Below are 24513 nucleotides of genomic sequence, written 5' to 3' on the forward strand. Positions count from 1 at the left end.
CATGATACTGCACACAATTGGTAATAAAGTTTGTAAAAAATGTTTATGTGACCTGCTTTATAACTTTATTTAAAAAGTTTTAGAATCATTTTAACACTGTAAATAGTGCGGGTAAAAGGTATATTTTCTGAAAGGCAATATTTTCAGTTACCCAGTATTTTGGATAAATTTGGTAAAGTAGATTTGTGAATATGAATCTCCAATACAGCCTCTTTAAATTACACTTCACATGGAAGTACAGTAAGGTCTCTGGGCTCAGTTGCCCACAGGTGTTTTTTCAATCCCTAATTCTAATGACATGTAAAGCTACTAGTACTGCACTTTCCCTGCCTTGTCACGCATTTCGATAACAGTGCACATTCAGACCTGACATTTATAGGGCTTTGTTTACTCTAATAAAACACTTGTTTTCTTGTGAAACTATGATCACAATTAACCAAATCTTTACATCTTCAGTTCTCTCCAAACCTCCCCCCCCCCACAAATATGTACAATTTAGATGCTTACATCAAATTCAATATTGACCAATAATATGAGAAAAGACATTTGTGGAAGTTTGTATTTTTTTCATGACAGTGTTAACATCAGTGAAATGGATTTTAAATTATGACAGAAAATAACATTTAATACATGTGTCTGGAACTTTTGCACTTTAGCTTGTGCAGTATGGTAAACTACTACTCTATCTGAGCAACAAGAAGATGATGTGAGGAAGAGAAGTGGGGAAGAGAGAGTGAGGAGGCCAAGAAGACTCTGAGTTCAGACAGTTACCTTCTCAAGCCTCAGTATCTCTTCCTTCAGCTGTTTCACTTGGGCATCTCGACATTCTAACTCTTCTGTGATGGAGGTTAATTTTCTCTTCATCTCTGATGTTGCAGCCTCCCTCTCTCGCTGCTTCAACCAATCACGCTCATTTTCCAACACTTGACGCTCTTTTCGAATTACAGTTTGTGCCTAGAAAATGATAAAGATTTCAATTCTCATGGAACTTTTTGGAAAATTACCGGTACTCAAGGTAAGAAGAAAACTTTAGAAAAGAACCAAATCTGTGGTATTTCAGCTACCTTCCTACAATTCTAAATTTGACATAATAAATGACTGGAATATCAATCAAGGTATTTATTTATTTGTTTGACTGGTGTTTTACGCCGTACTCAAGAATATTTCACTTATACGACGACAGCCAGCATTATGGTGTGAGAGATCCAAGGACAGCCCGGGGGAAACCCACGACCATCCCCAGGTTGATGCCAGACCTTCCCACATACAGCTGGAGAGGAAGCCAGCATGAGCTGGACTTGAACTCACAGCAACCGCATTAGTGAGACGCCGTCATTACGCTGCACTAGCGAACTAACCAACTGAGCCAATGAGGCCCCAGGTCAAAGGTAAGAAAAACACTCAATATGATGAGTATAATTATTCTTGACACCCCTCTGTACATGTTTGGTAGAATTCAAATAATCTAAAGGAGGCTTTTCCAGAAATTTTTGGCAACAAATTGATCAGTGCAAAAGCAATCAAAATTTTGTTATTATTTTAGTATAGCCGAAATAATTACAGTTCATAAAATATCAGCCTGTGTTACATGTGTTACTGTTCAAACTTGGTAATTAATTCCCTAAAATTTTGACAGTGGGTCACATAATACCTTTTCAACTTTTACAATCATTTTCACACAATAAATTGTACAGGTAAGAGTCTGATATTTATGGATAGGCAATAATGAAAGCTACTCTTGGTAAATACAGAAAATTTGATTTGATTGGCGAATATGAATTTTTGCCCAAACTCTCTGGTATAGCCTGTTAAATCATCTATTCTAAGAACAATAAGTATAAAATGTACTTATTCCCTACCACATGGGGGATTGGTTTAACAAGCTTTGAGCCACACCTGTATGTTTTCTCACCTGTTCTACACTGGCCTCTTTGATCTTCTCAGTCTCTCGCCGTGTCTTTTCTCGCACTTGCTGAAGTTGATCTTCAAGCTTTTGAATTTGATCATCTTTAACCTGCAACAAGAAACCACACAAAATATCAGTCTTTAAACTTTCTATCATTCTGTAAATTAATCTTAAGAGCATGTCTCTGTCTTTAAACTCAGTCCTCACATTACTAACTTACAAATTTTACATGAAGCCACAGAAGTCAAATCAAATTCTTTTATCCTATAACAGCAGACGCGCCTTTGCTAAAGTAAAATTCAAAGCATACATCACTGGAACAGATTTTGGGCCCAAGGCTTAACCAAGATGTTAAGACATAAGAGCTAGTTGTTATCAAGTAAAACATGCTGTATGTTAAACCATAAATATTTTACTCTTAACAGACAAAGCTGAATGACTACGTGATGATCCACAGCAACGGTAATATATTCATCTAAAACCTGTGAACTCTCTGTATGTAATGTCACGTTGGCATAAATCAGACCAAAATAAACATTTATTTTTTTATATATTTATTTCAGTGGTGTTTAATGGCGTACTCAAGAATATTTTATTTATACAATGGCGGCCAGCCGTGGGAGGAAACCGGGCTCTGGGAAACCCACAATCATCATGTACTTTCCCATGTACAGCCAGAGAGGAAGACAGCATAAACTGGGGGACCTGAACTCACAATAACTGCATTGGTGAGAGGCGAAATATACAATACTTTCTAACAATGTAACTATACCATATTTAGAGTTACAATTATATTGGTCCAAAATATCACGACTACTGAACATCACAAGTCATCGAAAGAAAAAAGATTTATGTATTTATTTGATTGGTGTTTTACGTTGTACTCAAGAATATTTCACTACAGCATTTGTTGCCACATATCCACCCCGCTTTAAGCTTACCGCAGCTTTCTCCCCCAGCTCTGCCAGCCTGCGAGTCATCCTGTCCTCACACTTCACCAAACTCTCCCTCTTCTCTTCCTCAAGCTGACCCCTCAGTGTCTCCAGAGCGCGCTGCTTCTCCAGGAAACATGACTCTTTCACCTGCTTCAAAGCAGTGTCCTAACGAGAAGGGAACATCATCCAGGTGTGACATTAGGTTCAGGTGAAAACCCACATACAATAGGTCATACATGTATACATTGTATAAACTGTAAGCAGTTTACATAATCACATCCATAACATTTTTGTTTTTCTGTTTCAGCATGTGCGCAAACAACAAAATTTCATACAATTTCCAACAAATTTCCACAGGTTTTTCTTGTCTTACAAATATGGCTCTAGTAGAGTGCTGATTATTGGAAAAAAAGAAACATTATTTGCTGGTTACAAGCTAAAGCCACAAAGTCTTACTGTATCTTTCCTCAGAGACTGCAGGGTTTTACGGTGGTCTTCCTGAGTTCCCTCCCTTTTCTGGTGTTCTTCAAGTAACTTTTGTGCAGCAGACTCCAACTGGCCTCTGGAAAAAACGAAAAAGAATAAGGTTTCATTATAGTTTTCTTAGTTTGAGGTATAATGCTCTGTATTGCTTTGATCATTTAAAAAAATTATCACAGATGCCTGCTATAAATGTAGACTGACCAAGGTCATGCCAATAAATTGTTGTTTTACAGGCAGAAAAAATCTTTTCCCAATGTCCAAAGAGGATATAAAAATAAAAGTTTAAAAATAATGAAATAAAAAATTGGGGTAAGGGTGGACTGCATTAGTAAGTTTTCCTCTTGCAGACCTGAATGCTTTCACAACAGGAAAATATCAAGATCCGACAAAATAGAAATGTAGATTTTCAGTTTCATTTTTTTATTTATTTTTGGCTAGCACGTAAAACACAACGAAACCTGGTGTTGCCTGACAGGGCGATGTTCAACATCACACTTATGAATATTTCAGAGAACGTCAGTGTCACAGGGAAATGTTGTTCAGCCCTGTGGGATGGGGAAAGTTTACAGTAACATGTCTAATATGAAAGTTTCATGAAAGTCTAATTGTTTTATGGAAGTATGTACTCTTATTGACAAACCTGAGATGTATAATCGCTTCATCACGCACTCTGACATCCTCCTCAAGCCGCAGAATTTGGGCAGCCATTTCACCAAATTTCAAACTTTGCTGTTCGTTTTCTCGCTCTGTCTGTCTTTGTAAATTGAACGATTCTCGCTTGGCCTTTTCTTGTAGGTCTTTGAACAGCTGGGACTTCTCCTGTTTGGTGAAAAAAAGGATTTTCGTAAAAGCAAAAATCGCCTTATGTGCACAGTCCTGGAAACCAATTTTTAAGTAATTTACAGATCAAATCGTATATTTGAATTCAATACACTTGATCTGGGCCAACATGACCAAAAATGACATGTATCCATTCTGTGATGTCGTATCTACAAGTGAACAAGTGCAGCTTTTCGTAATTAATCCCAATTTCTGATTTTTCATAAATAAATGTACTTTTCCACCTACATTTTGTTGCCTTTTTATTCCTCACTTTTATCACATGCCCCTCACAGTTTTCTCTACTATTCTGATACACAAACTTTAATGAGGCAATTCTATTTAGGCAACACTTTTAAAGCCAAATACATTGATATTTTTGTTTTTTAATTTGTTATCCATAACAAAAAGCTCATTTAATTTACCTCCTATCAACTTTTAAATGCCACCTGAAGTAGTGAAAAAGTGCAGCCTGACCTTTTCCATTTCTTACAAATATGAACATATATGTACTTCTCTTAATTATTTTAATTCTTCATTAATACCTCTTTCTCCCTTCTGAATTTCTGACTGACCTGAACAATCATGGCTTTCTCCTTCTCCACTTTCTGCAGAGCCATCTCCATGGCAACCAGATTTTGATGTAGCTCATCTCTTTCCCCTTGAATCTCCTCCAGCCTCGTTTTCAAATTCTCCATTTCCTGGCGACAGCATCATCAGGGTAGTTACAAAGCGGCTCAAAGCGCTGCTTTATTGTATCGGCTTGATTTATCTAGGATATTGGTTGGTATTCAAATATTTTTTCACTTGATATGATGATAATCACATTCATCCAGGAAGGAGACTACACTACGGAAAATACAGGTAAATGTCCTGACAATCCCAGGTACCTGACAATCCCAGGTACCTGACAGACCCCCTGACCTACAGCCACAGAGAAACAAGCATTAATCTATAGGCTAGTAGCGCGTTTGATCATTTATTTATTTGGTTGAAGTTTTGTGTCGTACTCAGGATTATTTCACTATGGGATGGCCAACGGCATCATATGGTGATATAAAATGGTGGATTTGAAGACATTGCAAGAAGACAGTGATCGCTCTATGGCAATCCATTTTTTTAATAAATACAGTTTATCAATTTTTTTAAAAGGACGTTCAATATCTTCGCAAAAATCCATCCACAAACACTGAGTTTTGATAAACTTCTGTCTCTGAGCTGGATATACTTTTGCATGAAATTTTGACAATGGGTAACCAACAATTCTTGAGAAAAGTCTGTAAGGCTGACTAGACAGAGTCCTTATTCACTATCTAAAATGTAAAAATTCTCCCAGAAGTGTAACGCCCAGGCAAAAAAATGTAACTCTTTTACATGTAGCTTTATTGATGTTCGAAAAAAATGCTTTCAAAGGAAAGACAACCAATAATATAACAATTAGTTATTTCGGAATGTGAATGGAAAAAAACCTAAAGGATACCACAGCTATTTTCTTTTGTTGTCTTTGGCAACTCTGTAAATCAATTTTAATGCGTAATTTTTACGACACCATGGAAGCCACTATGTTAGGGAAACCAATTACATATGGTGCATCATTCGTAACCCAAGCTCATATGGCTAATTGGAAAAACAGGATTCTGGTGAGGTCAGCGGAAACATATTGGTTACAGGAATCACTAGCATCTGATTGATTAAAATTAATAATGTGCTTTTTTGTTTATTTTTAAATATGATATCTTGGTTATGCAACAACATAAATATAGAACAGTATGATTTTTAAACTGTGTGAGATACGTTATGAACGCATGTACACGTTTGGTCTATAGCGTTGTTATTTCTTTTAAAGTGAGACAAAATCTACTGACCTCTACAAGTTCATCTTTTTCAGAGCGTGCATGTTTTCGCTCAGCAAACAGGGCCTGCTTGACGCTATCGAGCTGTCGAATCAGTTCATTCCTCTCTAACTGGAGAGCATCTAAATGTCGAGTTTGAGACTGGTAACATTCACGATCATTCATTAAGGCCTGTACCTGGATAAAACATTCAGGTGGTTACTTAACAACAGGTGGTTACTTAACAGGTGGTTACTTAACAACGGGTAGCATGACCGACTCATTGGTTACTACATGTAACGATTCATAAAAAATACTTTTTTTTAATTGTTGTTTTTTCGTTTTTTTTGGGAGGGGGGGAAATTTTGAGAATCTGTCACTTATCCTGTTTGTTTAATTGTTGGTGGAAACAAGACTGCTTACCGTAAACAACTGAAATTACGTTACCACAAAGGATACATTGGTCATAATGATGGAAGGCGCCAGTGAACTTCATGTTACACTACACGCGGCTATGAGTATTTAGTTATTTATTTATTTGATTGGTGTTTTACGCAAGAATATTTCACCTTTACCACGGCAACCAGTATTATGGTAGGAGGAAACCAGGCAGAGTCCAAGGGAAACCAAGGACCATCTACAGGTTGCAGGTAGATCTTCCCACATACAGGCCATGAGTAAGAATCTTTTCTAACCACCAGTGATTTTGTATAGAATTGATTTGGATCACACTGCACTCTGATTTTATTCCCGTGGAAATTATAGTTTTATCTTGAAAAAAATTTCTGAATCTGAAAATTGGAAACTGCTGCTCAATGACCCAACAAAATCTCTTCTATCAGAGATGAATAATAAATGGCCACAGTATTACATTACCTCTTCCATGGTGATTCCCAGCGAATCAATCTGCTTCATTTGCTCCATTTTGACCTTGACCTCCTCATCAAAAGCCTTGACCTTGTTGCGTTTCACGTACAATTCCTGGTTTGATTTCTCCAGCTCCTTTACAGCGTTGTCACGTTTGAACTCAGTCAGCATCAGCTGAGTTCTATAAAACACAAAATGCTTGATTACCGCAACATGTTTCATAAAACTCATCCTCATTTCTTCAAACTGGCTTAATAAACCCAATGTCATAATTTCAATTAGTTAACTTAGATGTCACAATTGGTGTGATCCCTGAAGAAGAAGTGAAAAATCTTATGAAAATTTCCATTTTGTATGTAGACTATTTGCTAAGTAAACTAACATATTCAACCATTTTCAAGTAATTTTAACATGAAAAAAATCCATGTGTATAAAGGAAACGAAATGGGCCTGCTAACATATAGCCAGCCACATCTTGGTCCATATAATATTTCCACTATTAACCAGTCAGGATAGAGTCCGTGTTCCATTAAGTAATTAATTAACCCCTATAATTCATTCAAAACAAGGTCGTTCCAAGACTTTCCAAGAAATCAAATTTTACCTCACCTGTGATATGAAGCCATTTGTTTGCAATTGTATAAAGCACCCAAATTTATACTGGTATTTTGTAGCCTTTTATGTCACTGCTGGTTTCTTATGACTTGATCTACTATAATGCCTATGTGGGAAAAACTAATGCTAGTATATGAACCCTTATTCCTCAGCCTTTTGGCACATGACAGACCCACTTTCACAGCAATTTATACACCTTTTATAATTCACTTTTGAAGACAACGGTTGGGTTTGGCAAATGTCAGAGCTTCACAACAAGTACAATTTGACCAGTCTACACAGAATAATGCCCTCACAATTGGCTTGAATGAACATATTGCAAGCACGCGAAAAGCTTGAAGGGTTACATGTACAGTAAAGGCATTCCATGTGGGTCAGGACCAATATATGACGTCAAGTGGGAATGACATTGTGCTCCTACAAAAGGAACCCCCAAGAGATACAATAATAGCAGAAATGTGCTGAATCTACCTGCCTCTAGAAGGACTTTGATTTATATCTTGGCCTTAAGTACTTGATACTACCTGGCTACAGGTACACATGAAATGTATATACTGCAGACTTCAAAGGACTGAGAGCTACCTTTAGGAAACTGATTTGCTTCCCCGACACTTGACAGATTGGTTAGTTGATGGTTCTACTATCACAAATAAATCAATACAGCATCGTCTTTTCCTTGGAGTATATTAATGCCAGAGATGTTAATACGTGGCCAACGTCTTTTGTACACATAATTCATCAGTAAAACCTGAATGATGCTGGGGGAACTTGGGGGGGGGGGGAGCTAGTGGTTTATCAGTGTGCTAGCCCGGCACAATGACTCAGGAGTCTTAAGTCTATGCAGTCACTGTGAGTTCACGTGAACTTCATGTTGGCTTCCCCTCTGGGAAGGTCTGGCAGAAACCTGCAGATGCTTTTGAGTCTCCCCCACCCTGCCCCCTGAGCCAAGCTCTGTCCAGTTTCTTCCCACCATGATGCTGGCCACTGTCGCATTGGCCTAAGTTAAGTATTCTTGACTGCTGTGTAAAACACTACTCTAAATCTTCAACCTTTTCCACCAGTAAAGCACTTTTTTCAGTGAAATTTATGCATAAAATTATTATGATAATAAGACTAAAAATGATAAGTTTGTGTCATTAAAGATGCAAGCTTTGTAAAACTGTGGTAATTATTTCTCTACATACCACAGTTCTCTCAGATGTGGCTGAAAAGGTTGAAGAATTATTATTAAATTGAACAACTTTGGTCCAAAAAATCAATCAGAGCAAAATCCAAATGGAGCTTTGCTTTTATTTTAGAATGGCCCAAAATAATTGAGTGTGCAACCCTTCAAATTTTTAAATTTAAAAAAAAAAAGGTGTACCCTTTTTAGCAGGTCATAATCTGCTCGACTTCAAATTCACTACAGTTACAAAATAATTGACTGTAATTTCATTCTGTTTTTAAGCAGCCTACATTAGCTGTTATTTTGTTTGCCTATTTACGTGATCAAAGAGATTATATTTAAATACCAAAAAGATTTTGTCCATGTGATCAGTTTTGGAAAATTTAAAAAGTATTATACTTTTCAAAACAGAAATTTTAATGCTCCAAAGATAAAGACAGATATATGCATGAAAACTGTTTATTAAAATATTATGATCTTAAAACCTCTTTTTTTGACAACATTTAAACAAATACCCTAAACAACCATAATTTCGTTATTGACTAACTTGTTCATTTTTCCTGATTCTCAGAGTTCTATTCATTTTAGAAAGGAGTTTTGAGGTTTTATTGGAATATTGGATGACATTCTACTGGGAACATGTAAGTACCAAAAATAGTATTTTATAATATTTGGTTGCCTTTATAAATGAAGTTTAGTGGTCAAAATTTACGGTCAATTATTGTACATCAGTACTGGAATGTGTACCTCGGGTGGTAGAAAGTAACAAAAATTTCATTCCAGACAATACCTGGCATCTTCTGCCTGCTCTCGTCTCTCTTTTACCAGTGTCTCCAGTCGTTTCAGGTCGGCATGGCAACCTTTGATATTCTCATCCAACCTGTGAAGCTCTCTCTGGGGAGGGAAGCACTAAACATGCATAAACAAGAACAATGAAATAACTTGGAGTAGCTCGCAGGTTAAAGTTGTCAGAAAAAGATAAACAGAAAGAGATATTTCAGCTAAACAAAATCAGGGTTAGCAGAACTTATAATGTGGATAGTTTGACAGGCACTTCCTGTTTCCTCCTAGTAAAAACCTGACTAGTGTCATATAAGTGATGACTAGTGTCATATAAATGACGACTAGTGTCATATAAGTGACGACTAGTGTCATATAAGGGACGACTAGTGTCATATAAGTGATGACTAGTGTCATATAAGTGAAATATTCTTGACAAACATAATTCGTATACATCACTAAAGAAGAAGTACATGATATAAAAAGCAAATATTATGCAAACAACATGCCTCACCTGCTTCATGTCAATGTCTCCATCTATATCATTCTCACATGTCATTTCAAACTCCACATTCTGAGAACAATAGAAAAGACACAAAAAAGTTTGTTTAAAACCAATTTTTATGATAATTATGAAAGTCATACAAAATTACTCCAAGACTGACTTGGGCATCTCAAACAATTTATCAACTGATGGTATTCCACAGTCAATATATCAGTCAGTCAGTCAATCAATCAATCAATCCATCAGTGGTATTCCAAAGTCAATCAATGAACGAACGGTATTCCATAGTTAATCAATGGTGTTCCATGGTCAATCAATATTGTTCCATGGTCAATCAATGTTGTTCCATGGTCAATCAGTGGTGTTCCATGGTCAATCAATGGTGTTCCATGGTCAATCAATGGTGTTCCATGGCCAATTAATGTTGTTCCATGGTCAATCAATATTGTTCCATGGTCAATCAGTGTTGTTCCATGGTCAATCAATGAATGAATGGTATTCCATAGTTAATCAATGGTGTTCCATGGTCAATCAATGGTGTTCCATGGTCAATTAATGTTGTTCCATGGTCAATCAATATTGTTCCATGGTCAATTAATATTGTTCCATGGTCAATCAATGATGTTCCATGGTCAATCAATGTTGTTCCATGGTAAATCAATGGTGTTCCACGGTCAATCAGTGATGTTCCATGGTCAATGAAGGGTGTTCCATGGTCAATTAATGTTGTTCCATGGTCAATCAATATTGTTCCATGGTCAATCAGTGTTGTTCCATGGTCAATCAATGAATGAATGGTATTCCATAGTTAATCAATGGTGTTCCATGGTCAATCAATGATGTTCCATAGTCAATCAATGTTGTTCCATGGTCAATCAATGTTGTTCCATGGTCAATCAATGTTGTTTCATGGTCAATCAGTGGTGTTCCATGGTTAATCAATGGTGTTCCATGGTCAATCAGTGGTGTTCCATGGTCAATCAATGGTGTTCCATGGTCAATCAGTGTTGTTCCATAGTCAATCAATGGTGTTCCATGGTCAATCAGTGTTGTTTCATGGTCTATCAGTGGTGTTAAATGGTCAATCAATGAACAAATGGTATTCCATAGTTAATCAATGGCGTTCCATGGCCAATCAATGGTGTTCCATGGTCAATCAATGTTGTTCCATGGTCAATCAATGTTGTTCCATAGTCAATCAATGGTGTTCCATAGTCAATCAGTGGTGTTCCATGGTCTATCAGTGGTGTTCCATGGTCAATCAATAGTGTTCCATGGTCAATCAATGGTGTTCCATGGTCAATCAATGAATGAATGGTATTCCATAGTCAATAAATGGTGTTCCATGGTCAATCAATGGTGTTCCATGGTCACAATGGTATTCCACGGTCCCAATGGTATGCCATGGTCACAATGGTATTCCACGGTCACAATGGTATGCCATGGTCACAATGGTATTCCATGGTCACAATGGTATTCCATGGTCACAATGGTATTCCACAGTCACAATGGTATTCCACGGTCATAATGGTATTCCATGGTCACAATGGTATTCCACGGTCACAATGGTATTCCACGGTCACAATGGTATTCCACGGTTACAATAGTATTCCACGGTCACAATGGTATGCCATGGTCACAATGGTATTCCACGGTTACAATGGCATGCCACGGTCACAATGGTATTCCACGGTCACAATGGTATTCCACGGTCACAATGGTATTCCATGGTCACAATGGTATTCCATGGTCACAATGGTATTCCACAGTCACAATGGTATTCCATGGTCACAATGGTATTCCACGGTCACAATGGCATGCCACGGTCACAATGGTATGCCATGGTCACAATGGTATTCCACGGTCACAATGGTATTCCACGGTTACAATGGTATTCCACGGTTACAATGGTATTCCACGGTCACAATGGTATGCCATGGTCACAATGGTATTCCACGGTCACAATGGTATGCCACGGTCACAATGGTATTCCACGGTCACAATGGCATGCCACAGTCACAATGGTATGCCATGGTCACAATAGTATGCCACAGTCACAATGGTATGCCAATGTCACAATGGTATGCCAATGTCACAATGGTATTCCACGGTCACAATGTTATTCCACGGTCACAATGGTATTCCATGGTCACAATGGTATTCCACAGTCACAATGGTATTCCATGGTCACAATGGTATTCCATGGTCACAATGGTATTCCACGGTCACAATGGTATTCCACGGTCACAATGGTATTTCATGGTCACAATGGTATGCCACGGTCACAATGGTATTCCATGGTCAAATAATTAATAATTCTTCTTATCAAGAAACAAAATTAATGTGGTATTTCCTCTGACCAACAGGTGATAAACTTTCTTGCAAGAGACACACAGATGCCCTACTGGCAGATGGCGAGTGACCTCAGAGAGAACAGAGGTAAAGCTACTGTCAAACTATTGAAGGCTGGATTTGAATCTGGGACATTATTGGTCAGATGTCTGATATTTTATTTCCTAATCTATTGTTGGGTAAACAATAGATTTAGATTTTGGAGATAGATCTCCAGGTCTACTGATTGGTCCATTGGCATAATGAAGAATTTTTCACAGTGAACGTCAGTTTTATCGTTGTGGAAGAAACCAGAACGCCATGGGTAAATAAACCAGTGACCTTTGCAAAGTTATTGACAAAGTTCCCCATGTGGGATGTTCAGGCGTGCACACCATACTGGTGAATAAACATGTGGTCCTCAGAAAATAAGACTGCAAATGGACGCATGAGAGCTTTTGACAGGTTATTGTCACAAAACAGGACCCTGATGGAGGCGACAATGGTACACTACCAGCTCACAAAACAGGACCCTGATGGAGGCGACAATGGTACACGGCCAGCTCACAAAACAGGACCCTGATGGAGGCGACAATGGTACACTGCCAGCTCACCTTAACACCAGGTTGTCCACTTGCCCTCACTTCTCTTCTCACACTCGGCAGTGAGGTTTTCATCTTGCGCTCTGCCTCCATCTCCTTCTGTATGACAGCCGACTGCTGTTCAATCTCACGCGCATTCCTAGCCACTTCCTCGTCCGTTTGCTCGTAAGGGTCTGTTTGTCCATCACTCTGTGCACCTGATCTAAAACAGAAATTTAAGACATTTTTCAATATATATACTGATAAATATGTGCACAGTTTAGTGTAGATGGTCATAAATTATAATCTCCAGGTCTGTATTTTAAGAATACACTAAACACCCACATGTTTTTGTGAAGCTGTCATGTTTTAGGCTTAAGTTTTAGCAGATATTAATTTTGTCTCATGACATGACAACAGATATAAAACCTGATTCAGTCTCATTCTGACACCTGACATGACACCCACTCAGTCTCTACTCAATACCAGACAGGACACCACATCCAGTCTCATTCTGACACCAGACAAGACACTCCACCCAGTCACATTCCGTTATTGTACAGATGTAGAGAGCTTCAGAGAGACATATGTCATTTTAATAACGGAGTACTATTTTAAGTGCCATCAACCTAACACTGTAAGCTGGCATGATGACATTTTGGATGACCCTTTATCAAACAGAGTAAATTTAACAACGTTCAGTTTAAAATAATCTACTGCATGCATAGAAAGACATAATATGACATATATACATATGAAGAAATTTTCGTTTCTTCAATGTTTAAAAACATGCTGCCAGCCACGAATAATTTGCCAAGAATAAATAGAGACATATTTTGCATAAAACTAGAAAACATTAAGTGGCAATATATCTCAACTCATCACAATTTAATACAAGCATTTCAACCAAAACAAGAATACAGCAAGAGCAAGAGCAACACAAACAATAGTTCACACTGTCATAGGATCTTAGAGGAATGATAAACAACAAAACTAACACAGAAAGGTCAACACATGGGCAAGTCAGTTTTATTTATTAAACACAGAGTGGAAAACCTTATACACAAACAAAACCGTTAATAAACAACATGGGCTTATCATAAAACAGCCCACATATTTTTTTGTTTGGCTGAAAGGTTGACTATGAGCTTTTACACAGAGTTTAATAACAGCATTTTGTACGTGGGACATTCCATCACAAGTCTCACTATCTTGTGATCACTTTGGCCTGGGTGATATGAAGCTTATCTTTTACATAATGTACACCCGCTTCCTCTCAGCCATTACTGAAGAACATGAATTTATGATATGTTTTGCATATTAGCTCCCGACAACAACATTTTGTGAGCCTGATAATGCACTAGAGTATTAGAACATGAGGACACTCAGTCATTGTGTGAAATTGTCCAAATGTCTTACACGTAGGTCAAGTTTCAAACAATAGAACTTACTTAAAAACAGAAGCTATCCTCATACTTGTAAACCGATTAAAAATATTTCAAAAAATTACCATTTGAATAAGGAGCTGTACATACAGTACGTATGCTCATTTCGGGAGGGGGGGGGGGGGCGGTGGTCATGTGCATGCATCATGTACAAGGAGCGCACAGGGGGAAGGTCATCTATCGTTATACATACGATACAAAAAAAAGATGTAAATGTATAAATACAATATGCGCTACTGTACTAATTAGTAATATTCGCCATGCATTGGACAGTGATGTCCCGAACAAGGCAGGTGTCGCTGAAGAATTGTGCGGTGTGTGTAATCCGGCTATACTTTTCAGTCATGGCTGATCAGAACTGGGAACAGTACCAGACGCTGCTGAGTTCTCATATGAAAGCTAATCCAGATGTGAAAAAGCGGAAGTGCTATGACAATTGTCAGAAGCTTTGGGATGAGGTGAAAAACAGCGTCAATCTTTATCAGGAGGCCACTGAAAATCTCAAGCAGAGCACAGCCAAACGAATGGCAAAGCTGATGACTGAAATTTCTGGGCTAATCTTTCCCTTTCAATTTTATAGAATCAGATTTATTAGAATCAGAGAAGTAGCAGTCGTCAATATTTTGTTAGTGCATTTGTAAGATTGTATGCCTTAGGTCTGGTATCACCTCACAAAGAGTCCTCCCTACCAAAGTCCTCCATAAATTTGCCGAAAACCCATCCACACTATCCTTGACTGTCTTAGGCAATGTCCTGTTGTGAGCTTGTTGGCACAGGCATATGGATGGCGTATTCATATTTGCCCATGTATACCAGCCTGATATAATACTACTGGTTGTGGCACGGTCTTTGGTCGCATTCTACATTTTGCGGTAGGCATCAATTACGTACATGGGAAGGCAGGGGTGAGGTGGGGTGGGGGTTGGTGGGGGTTTATGTCAAAACGGGGGAGAGGGGTGTCAAAAAGTTTGGGAATTTGAGCCCACATACTTTATGGGTGACTCCTAACAAATCATCGTTTCTTACCAAATACTGACTGGTAGACATTCTCTCCCCTGCTTTCATACAACTTGCAGACTAGGATGATTATGCCCCAAAATATTAAGTCCCATCCCCCCCATGGTTAAGTCCCATGGTGACAGCAGCGACATAACATATATAGGCATTCATTTCAACTGTTTTCGTGTGGACATGTCAGGGAAATTTTTGTTAACACATCTAGAAAAGGAGATAATCCCCCTCAACAGAAGAAACCACAACACTTCTGAAGAGAATACAAATTCAACAAAACTACCTGCCACAACAAGGAGGACTTGTCAGAGTTAAAAGATGTTTTAAAGACAGCAGTCACAACAGAATGATATCACAACACCAGAGTTCATCAGAGTATCAATTTATATACTCTACCTGGTGCATCCACTTTTGGAATGAATATAGCTCTAGTCAAGACTCTGTTGATAATAGTGTTGACATGTTGCCCTTCAGTTCCACTTTGTTAAGAAATTATTTATTCCACCATTGCCAAGGTCATAATAAAATCCAAGATGAATACAATACTGAAGATAATGTCACTCTTGGCAACAGGTCAGCAAGTCTCTCCATTATATATCAATTCATGCTGTATTAGTTTTTATCAATGTATTAGTTTAAAAAGTAAGTTTTGGTCTGTGTTGATTTCTCAGTTAAAGAGTGCAGAGAGCTGATTTTTGGAATCCAAAGAGAGTTGATTTTGGGAATCCAAAGAGGGTTGACTTTTGGAATCCAAAGAGAGTTGATTTTGGGAATCCAAAGAGAGTTGATTTTGGGAATCCAAAGAGAGTTGATTTTGGGAATCCAAAGAGAGTTGACTTTTGGAATCCAAAGAGAGTTGATTTTGGGAATCCAAAGAGAGTTGATTTTGAGAATCCAAAGAGACTTTGTTTGCTAAGGAAATGACACTGATGAAGCAGATGACCTCCCTGCTGATGTGCTGCCACTGTTGTGAAGCAGCCGTTGTCTCTCTATAAACTCACAGGAAATACTTCCATCACTCAGGTTTTCATCATCAGCACTTTGGTTGTCATTCACAGGAATTGCGGAAAACAACGATGAGTAATCTATGTCAAAATTGGATCTGTTTACACCAGACATGCCAGAGATATTGGTTCCACTCAACGTTCTGTGAAATTCTCGGGTTTGTCTCTCTCGAAGTCTTTGCAAAGTTTCTGACACTCCCTGAAAGGAGGAATTGAATGACACAAAAGTAGAGTGAGACTGTCCTCTTTCCTGTGATGAGCTCTGAGGGCACAACGTTTGGGGTCTTGGACTGGATTGCAGACTTTCAGCAGGAACTGACAGCGAGTTTTCAGGTGCATGGTGCGGGATACCGCGGTCACTGTGAAGAGCCATGGAGCTGCTGCAGCAGTTCTCAGTGACAATGTTTAGCTGAGAGCAGTGGATTGTCATGTGATGAGAATCTTGATCCGCCCTGTTGCCATCAGTGCTGGCTGACGCCGAGTGACATTGACACACAGGAAAACTGGAACTGAGAGCATAGTACCCTTGGCAAACATGGCAGTTCACACATAAGTTAGGGCACCCCAAGGAGCTGTGTGTTGCCCCTGGGCCAGACTGACTACTGCTCGCACCTGTGTCATCAACATGAAGAGGGTAAGGCAATGGTCTACTTAAGCACCACTTAGCTCCACCACTGTATCTCCTCTCTTTGAGTTGCTGTGTTTTTCTTGACAGCCTCTCAATTGTTTCATTCAAACTAGATGCCCTTGCAGTAGGACAGTTACATGAATTTGTTCTTGGACTCGGACAGCAACTTGTAGAATTGCCATCAAGGGCTTCCCTATATGTACTTGCAGGTGACTGAGTCAATCTATTTGCATAACCTGGAATTGTGGCACCACTGTCCACATCTACTTTGTGAAGTGTTTGGCAGGAAGCATCAACCTTCTCAAGGTCAGTCGTTTGAGTTGCAATTGTGAAGGTGGTTGGCTTGTGCGTCACAGATTGGCACTGACCAGAACCACCAACAGTACCAGAGTAATCAGGTACCATCAGGTTCACCTTAATTTCTGTCTTACATCTATCAAAGGAGTTGTTCGATTCCTCACATCGAGCTGCCACAGGGCTGAAGTCACACTGTGAAGCTTCATCTTTAATTTGGTAAACAAGGTCCAGCTCCTTCAAAATCTTCCACACTAAGTCCTCCTCGCCTGTTTTCATGAGAGGTGACAATCTACCATCATCTGCCTGAACTTCTGCATCATTCACAGACATGGGTGAATCACCATGGTGATGATCCTCGTCTCCCTCTACGGACTGATGAAACATAACCAAGGGAGACAACCTGCCACTGTCCACCTCCACGCTTGTGCTTTGCATAGCAGGTCTGGAAATGTTAGCACCACTGAAGGCTTTCTTGCACTTCGGCAGAATAAAGTAAGATACTGGGCTTCTTTGCCTTTCTATGCTTGTTACTCCTTCATCAGCTTGGTCATGCGAGTCTCTTCTCATTCCAAATCCATCCTCAGTGTCCAAGCTGTCATTCTGGTTGTCCAGGGTGACCTCTATAACAGTGACTGGTGACTGGGGGATGGGAGAGAGGGAAGAAGAAGAGCATGGGGAAGGAGGAGCTAGTCTATCTTCGCTCATTTCCTGTGAAGAACTCTGTTTTGGTAGACCTAGGAAGTTACTGGAATCTCGTCGGACATCGCTCAGTATGGTTGAGAGAAGCGCCGGCTCTAGCTGCGCGCTGAGTCTGCGAGTGGCCTTGTGATTCAAGATGTCGTCAACTTCCAGGCTGTCCCCTGACTGTGACAGGCGATTGATTTCCACAATTTCAAGGCTCTCTGATGACTGGCTGATCAGGTCTGGTGTTTTCTCAGTGATGATGATACTTGGCACACGCGACGGGGCTTTTGAGTGGTAGCCAGGTGTTCCACTGTCATCCATGGCATTTGTATTTGTCTCCTCTTTGGACTCCGAGTCACTAGAGTTCCCAGACGGTTGTGATCCATGAATTTTTACCTCATCTCCAGACATTTCTGAGGAACTTTGTGTTGCCAACGATGACTTCCTTTGTTCCTCTTCAAAGAATGACCGCATGAAACTCTTCCCATCTTTATTAAGGCGTGGTTTGGGCGATTTACCTTCCTCCTCTTCACTGAGTGTCTCCAGGTGAAGAGGCAGCGAAATCTGGCGACTGGCGGCAAATTGTCTGCGTCGCTTATCTCTGACAGGATCCGATCCGGAGTGAAGAATATTCGCATGTTTCTCCAAGATCTCTCTCAGCTGCTCAATACTATCCTGCTTGGACATGAGAACAGTTCCGGCTTCAACACTTCTCCTAGGGGAATGCTGCAAATCTTCTTGCTGGGGAAGCACAGATTCGTGGTAGGTTCCTATTGTATTGGAGCGCCTCATCCGTCGGCCGTTCCTCAGTCCACTTCCCATGTCCAGCGTGCCCCGTCTCCAGGGAGTGGACATTCCCGAAGACTGAGTACTAGGGGTGGTTTCCAGGCTGTCCCACATATCTGAAATCTCAGCAGCCTGCATCTGTTGTATCATATAGGTACGAGACATGAGCATTTTGTCATACCAGTCGCGGGCAAAACGCTCGGGCAAGAAGCTGTCGCTCCCACTGAATCCAAGATTCATCAAGACCTGTTCGGCAGTTATTGGACTTTTCAACAGGGACCCATTCTTACTCATGCTAATCCCGCTGAGCTGTGGGTCACCGTGTGAGGAGGACGATGTGAAGGAACTGGAGTTACTGTCAAAGCTGGGTGACCTCTGCACATACCCAAACTGTGGATGATTTCTCCTGACTCTCACGTGATATTCGTAATCGCTCTCATAAGGCAGCCTTGAATTATGGTCAGAACTTCCAGAGAAAGATTCCAGCGATGTCTGTATGGAAGATTCGCTGAGTGAAGGAGCACCTTTGTGAGAGAAATTTTTTCTGTAACCAAAAAAGTGTTCAAATGGATCTCTGGGTATCTTCCTTGTGTCTGGATTAGCTGTGGTCTTCTCTGTTGTGCTGTCTACACCATTGTTAAAGTTGCCCAGGCTGTCATCCTTTGCCGGATAGTAAGTGCTCACTTCTTCATCCGGGACAATCAAGTCCTTGCCTCGACTTCTGCGTCCCGATGTCCACTGGTGTCCTCCTTTCTTCTGGCTACAGCTCGGTATCTCTGCAAGTCCACCTTTCTGCCCTCTGTGTTTGTTTCTTGTCAAATTCCGATTCCTCAGTGCAGTTTCCCCTTGTTTTCCCAGGACAGTGGACAAAGATGGAAGGGCCACATCATGATCTAAGCTTTCAAAGTCATCGAAAGTAGAATCTGTGGTGCTCAAACTGGAGTTGGTATTGTGATGCAGATACTTGTCTGGCAAACTGGCAGAGGACTGTCGTGTTAACAGTAAATTCTTGCTCCCAGTGTCAGTTCTAGAATGATGGGGTGATTCTTTTCTCCAGTGATCCGACTGAAACGAGTCCTGAGAAGAAGATTTTGAATATCCAAACTCTCCACTTCCTCAAAAGTTGACGTGGATGATTGGCTACTGCGAGTTGTTCCTCTTTGCCAATACTCATTGTCCCAAAAATAGGAGGGAAAATTACTCGGCTGCCAAATTCCCCATTTCTGTAACTTTTGGCTGAGGAAGACAAAAAGATAAATAAAACAGCTATGTTGATGCACACAAAGAAATTGACAGCTCTCAAAAATATTATTATTATCCCTAGAGGTAACGTGTTCAAGGTCATGCCCTTCACTAATCAAATAGTATTCACAATACCTATTTACTTTTCACTGAATGCATGTTATGAATTTGAACTGAACAACAGTTTCACGGTGATACTGACCATAATAATTGATCAAGGTTTAATGATGAAATTGAAGACTATTTTATTTATACTATGTTTCTTAGGATTACAAGTAGAGGAAACATAGCCCTTTGCCCAAATACCCGAGAAACCTCCTCACATAAAACTTATTGATGCAACTCTGCCTGTCACAAATGCAATTACCCCATAATAATGTGGAGGTACTGAATTGTTCAGATCCTATAGTATGAGTTTGGCTATGCCAAAACAGCCACAGGTAATGCTACACCAAAAACAACCACAGGTAATGCTACACAAAACAGCCACAGGTAATGCTACACCAAAACGGCCACAGGTAATGCTACAACCAAAACAGCCACAGGTATGCTACACCAAAACGGCCACAGGTAATGCTACACCAAAACGGCACAGGTAATGCAAACCAAGTACTTTTGTCACCACTACTGCAAAACACTAGGCTCCAAGCATGAAAATACTTTTTCCCCATCGCACTACGGTAATTTGTGCCAAATATAGTACAGGTGTGGCTGCTTGTGCAAAATGCTTTTCTTGCTAAAAACAAACTACATTTGGAATTGCCTGAAATCACTGAAAGTTTATTTCAAGCAACATTTTCGGGATATTAATAATGAATAAATTTAGAAATTTATAAAAAAAAAATAAATTTATAACTTTATCAAGTGTTCAATTTGGACAATCCATTTGCCTACAAAACTGAACTGTAGAGATTCTGTAATTCATTCAAACATATCCTTCTGTGATGCACACAACATCACAGAACTGTAAAGATGCGAAAATTCATCCACACCTTGATTTTGGACAGGAAAATGGCAAGGAATCAGAACAGAAACGTGCATGGTCAGCCTCTGACAGACATGAATAATTGCTCATCACCCAGGACAGCTGCGTTTGTCAGGTACTTTCACCTGATGCTGTAAGGCTGGCTAATCAACCTCACCTGGTGCACCTGGACACAAATACTTACCTGTCTGAAGGACATATCCATCATACCTGTTGCCAACACTAATTATTTTTCCTTAAACATTAGACTGATTTTTCAGCAGGTGCGTCCTGATAAAGCTTAGCAAAGAGGGGGCTGTTCCTCTGTACAACCTCACTAAATAAACATCACTATACAATATACATCACCTTTTCACAGAGCGCTAAGGATCACTTTGTGATAGCTTAGCGATCTTGTGTCCATGGCAACCGTTTTGCCTCAGCCGATGAATCCTGAGAGAGCTGTCTAGTCAGGTGTATTATGAGCTAAGGCTGTGTACAGAACAGGTATATCTGGGCCTATATGAGCTGAATGTGAATGTAATCAGATATTATCACCTACTTACGCTGATTATTACCTGTTTTACTTTCTGCCATGACCAGTATCCGCTTACAATTCTGTTAACCACATTAAAGAGTGTGCAAGATTGCAAGACGGACTAACTGGGCTGATGACTGACTTCAAACCAGCCTAATAACTACATGGGCCATTAACATCAACGCAGCTTTACATGCAAACACAAAATTTATACAAATGTAGGTTAAAAATCTTTAGTAAATTAAAATTTCACAGCTTTTCTGATGAAAATGAATAATTTTTCCATCTAGTTCACAAAAGACACTACTACTGAACTTCATCCCCAATTTCACTTGATAGGTGTTAAATTTTTTCTTTCTTTTGAAACTAAATGAGATAGCTAAGCAGCGAGCTGCTGAAGCTTACAAATATACATTATTCCTACCAACTCACCTGACAGCAGCTGGAAGGATTAAAGGATTTCTGTAAAGCAAATCTAAGATTATAATTATGTGTCAAAGCCAAAAAATTATGCCAACAATTTTCTTTTAATATTTAATTTTGGGATAAGCTCAGCCTATATTTTAGGTGTTCAAATTACTTGATCCTCTTTTTTAAATGCATTTCCATCACTAGTTTGAAATTTATGACGAAATGATAAGTCAACAATGTAGTTACTTTAAAGAAAAAGAAAACTTAAAAAAATGACACTATAGGCCGAAAAGTGCACATTTTTTTCTATCTGGTGGTGCCTGCTGCATAATTTTGCGATTTTTCCTCGCAATACATGTTAAGCCTGAAAACGGCAAAGCTGGCATAAATCGCTGAGTCCATCGCATCCTGCATCTTTAATACCCTGTAATTTATGCTGGGCGTGTATTGCCTCTCAGCCAATGAGAGTCGTTAAAACTGCTGGATTGTTCGTGCAAACTCGAAAACTAACGTCCAACATTCCGGTTTCGTGATCGTCAAGCGGAAAACAAACGGTACTGTTCACTACCTTCTGGGAAGAAGAGTTCCACCGGAAATGTACGAACTGCACTTCGGCGGTCTCCGAAGATAAGTCTCCTCCTAACACAGAAAACCCACAGCGGATTTTGGCGGTGACTTCATTTAAAATTTATGAACTTAAGATACATATTTGAATTTTTTTATGGCATGCACCTGCGAGGAAATGCATACTCTTTTGAATGGTATTTGTTTGATATTTAAGTTTTCTTCTCCTTTAATGATGAGTCCATTTTTTTTCTGCTATTTTTGTACTTTATATGTTAGGACACATCCTAACCTGGATTTCAAGAAATAAAAACCAAACATTTCATGTTTCAGATAAGACAGTAAAATATATGGATTGACGGCTTTATGTTGTTTGAGGACAAAATCAGTACATTATATACTCTCACCATTGCACTGATAACTGTATGTGCCATGTTATCACAATGGAATTGCTGGAAACTTCAAGAATTTGTTGGTTAGCCAAGATTTGTAAAAAAAAAAAAAAAAGAAGAAATATGACACCTCTGTAAAACCGTTTCCAAAACAGTAACAACTTTTGAAATCACCAGTGTAGACAAAAACAGTTTCAGACATATCATAGGGAGTGATGCAGGCCTACAAAATGCAGGTATGGGTCTCTTACACATACGGCAACTTAAGGTTTTTAGATGTAAAATGTGGATGTTTTGATAGGCTTATGACATCAGGTGAAATATACTGTGTCCCATTTGAATGCCACGTGTCCCACTTTTGCCTGTTACATGTCCTTCATATACTTTTGGATGTCACACATCTCCCATTTGGAAGTCATGCATCCTTTATTTGGTTGTCATGAATCCCTCATTTGACTCACAAATCCCTCATTTGGTTGTCATGCATCCCTCATTTGGTTGTCATGCATCCCTCATTTGGTTGTCATGCATCCCTCATTTGGTTGTCATGTGTCTGATATCTGGTTGTCATGCATCACCCATTTGAATGTCATGCATTCCTCAAAGGGTTAGTCATTGTGATTTGTTTGGTTGACGCATATCTCACATTGTCTAAGGTCCTACATTTGGTTTTTCTCTATACTACAGCTTGTTGGCCCATACCCCACATTAGCTTGAGACTCCCACGTGTACAGTGTATGGTCCCCCTTTTGTTTTTCCTATGTCCCCCATTTGGTGCATGTTACCATGTTAAACCCCTATGCAGTAAGAATTATCCATAGGGAAATTCATGTCATATAGACAAAGATGTACCTTCAACAAAAGATAAAATAATTCTGGTATTGCAGGTACTGCAGGTATTTCCAGCACAGACATAAGCAGAATCAGCTGTTGATAGCTCCGAGCACCAGGCTCCTTGCTTGGAGCAGGAGGTGATAAATAATAACATGGGGCTAAATGGGTGAAATGCTTATTTTTGATGATTCCTAAGTCTAAAGTACTAAATGACACTGAAACTATCATATCTGAAGGCTACACATATACTGACTACTTTTCAGAAAACATTTCTTCACCAAAAGCTATATTTTCAATTTTTAAGTTAAAATCTTCTTCAGTGCTTATCTCACCTGGGTTAAACTGGTTTTGTTTTCACATCCAACTCTAGTCACATGACCAAAGAGTGCGCTGATGATTGGCTCAGAACAGCTATGACATATCGTGTATTTACATTTTGTAGGCTACCTTCCACAAAAGACAAAGTAAAGCTGGACAGCACAAGCATAGCTGAAACAGCCATAATTCAGCAGGTGTTAATTACCTTTTCATCAAGATTAAAAGTACAAAACTAGGGCTGTCCTGTGTAAAAGTCTGTGGACACACATATTTGCTTCTAAGGCTTCTATTCAACACTAACATACCCTAATTCCTCAACCTTTTCGCATATGAAAGATCAACTTTGAATTTATGCACATCTTTGACTTCATTTTGGAGACAAAAACTACATTCGTTGGATTGGCCAGTTTCAGGGCTTCACAGAATAATGCCTTCAGAATATGTTTTAATAAACAGCTTGCACACATGTGAAATGGTTGAAGAATTATTCAGTATAATACCTACGAGGCAATAAACCTGCAGTTAAGCACAAGTATGGGAATACCTTGTCTCTGTCACCTAGAACTGGACGTACAG

The 24513-nt window shown here is 39.3% G+C and overlaps 1 protein-coding gene across 1 annotated transcript in view; it reads right to left on the reverse strand.

The window, feature by feature from the left end:
- Window positions 1–24513, reverse strand: part of LOC135476454 (cingulin-like protein 1) — an 86923-nt gene that overhangs the window by 5095 nt on the left and 57315 nt on the right. Inside the window, exons 12-22 of the mRNA XM_064756484.1 lie at window positions 12853–13042; window positions 9917–9976; window positions 9413–9516; window positions 6852–7023; window positions 6009–6173; window positions 4719–4844; window positions 3965–4143; window positions 3298–3403; window positions 2848–3006; window positions 1913–2014; window positions 772–954 (exon numbers count right to left, since the gene is read on the reverse strand). Of these exons, the coding sequence (XP_064612554.1) occupies window positions 772–954; window positions 1913–2014; window positions 2848–3006; window positions 3298–3403; window positions 3965–4143; window positions 4719–4844; window positions 6009–6173; window positions 6852–7023; window positions 9413–9516; window positions 9917–9976; window positions 12853–13042 (1546 nt within the window). The remainder of the gene's footprint in view (window positions 1–771; window positions 955–1912; window positions 2015–2847; window positions 3007–3297; window positions 3404–3964; window positions 4144–4718; window positions 4845–6008; window positions 6174–6851; window positions 7024–9412; window positions 9517–9916; window positions 9977–12852; window positions 13043–24513) is intronic.

The sequence above is a fragment of the Liolophura sinensis genome, chromosome 10, assembly GCF_032854445.1.
Source record: "Liolophura sinensis isolate JHLJ2023 chromosome 10, CUHK_Ljap_v2, whole genome shotgun sequence".
NCBI classification, from domain to species: domain Eukaryota; kingdom Metazoa; phylum Mollusca; class Polyplacophora; order Chitonida; family Chitonidae; genus Liolophura; species Liolophura sinensis.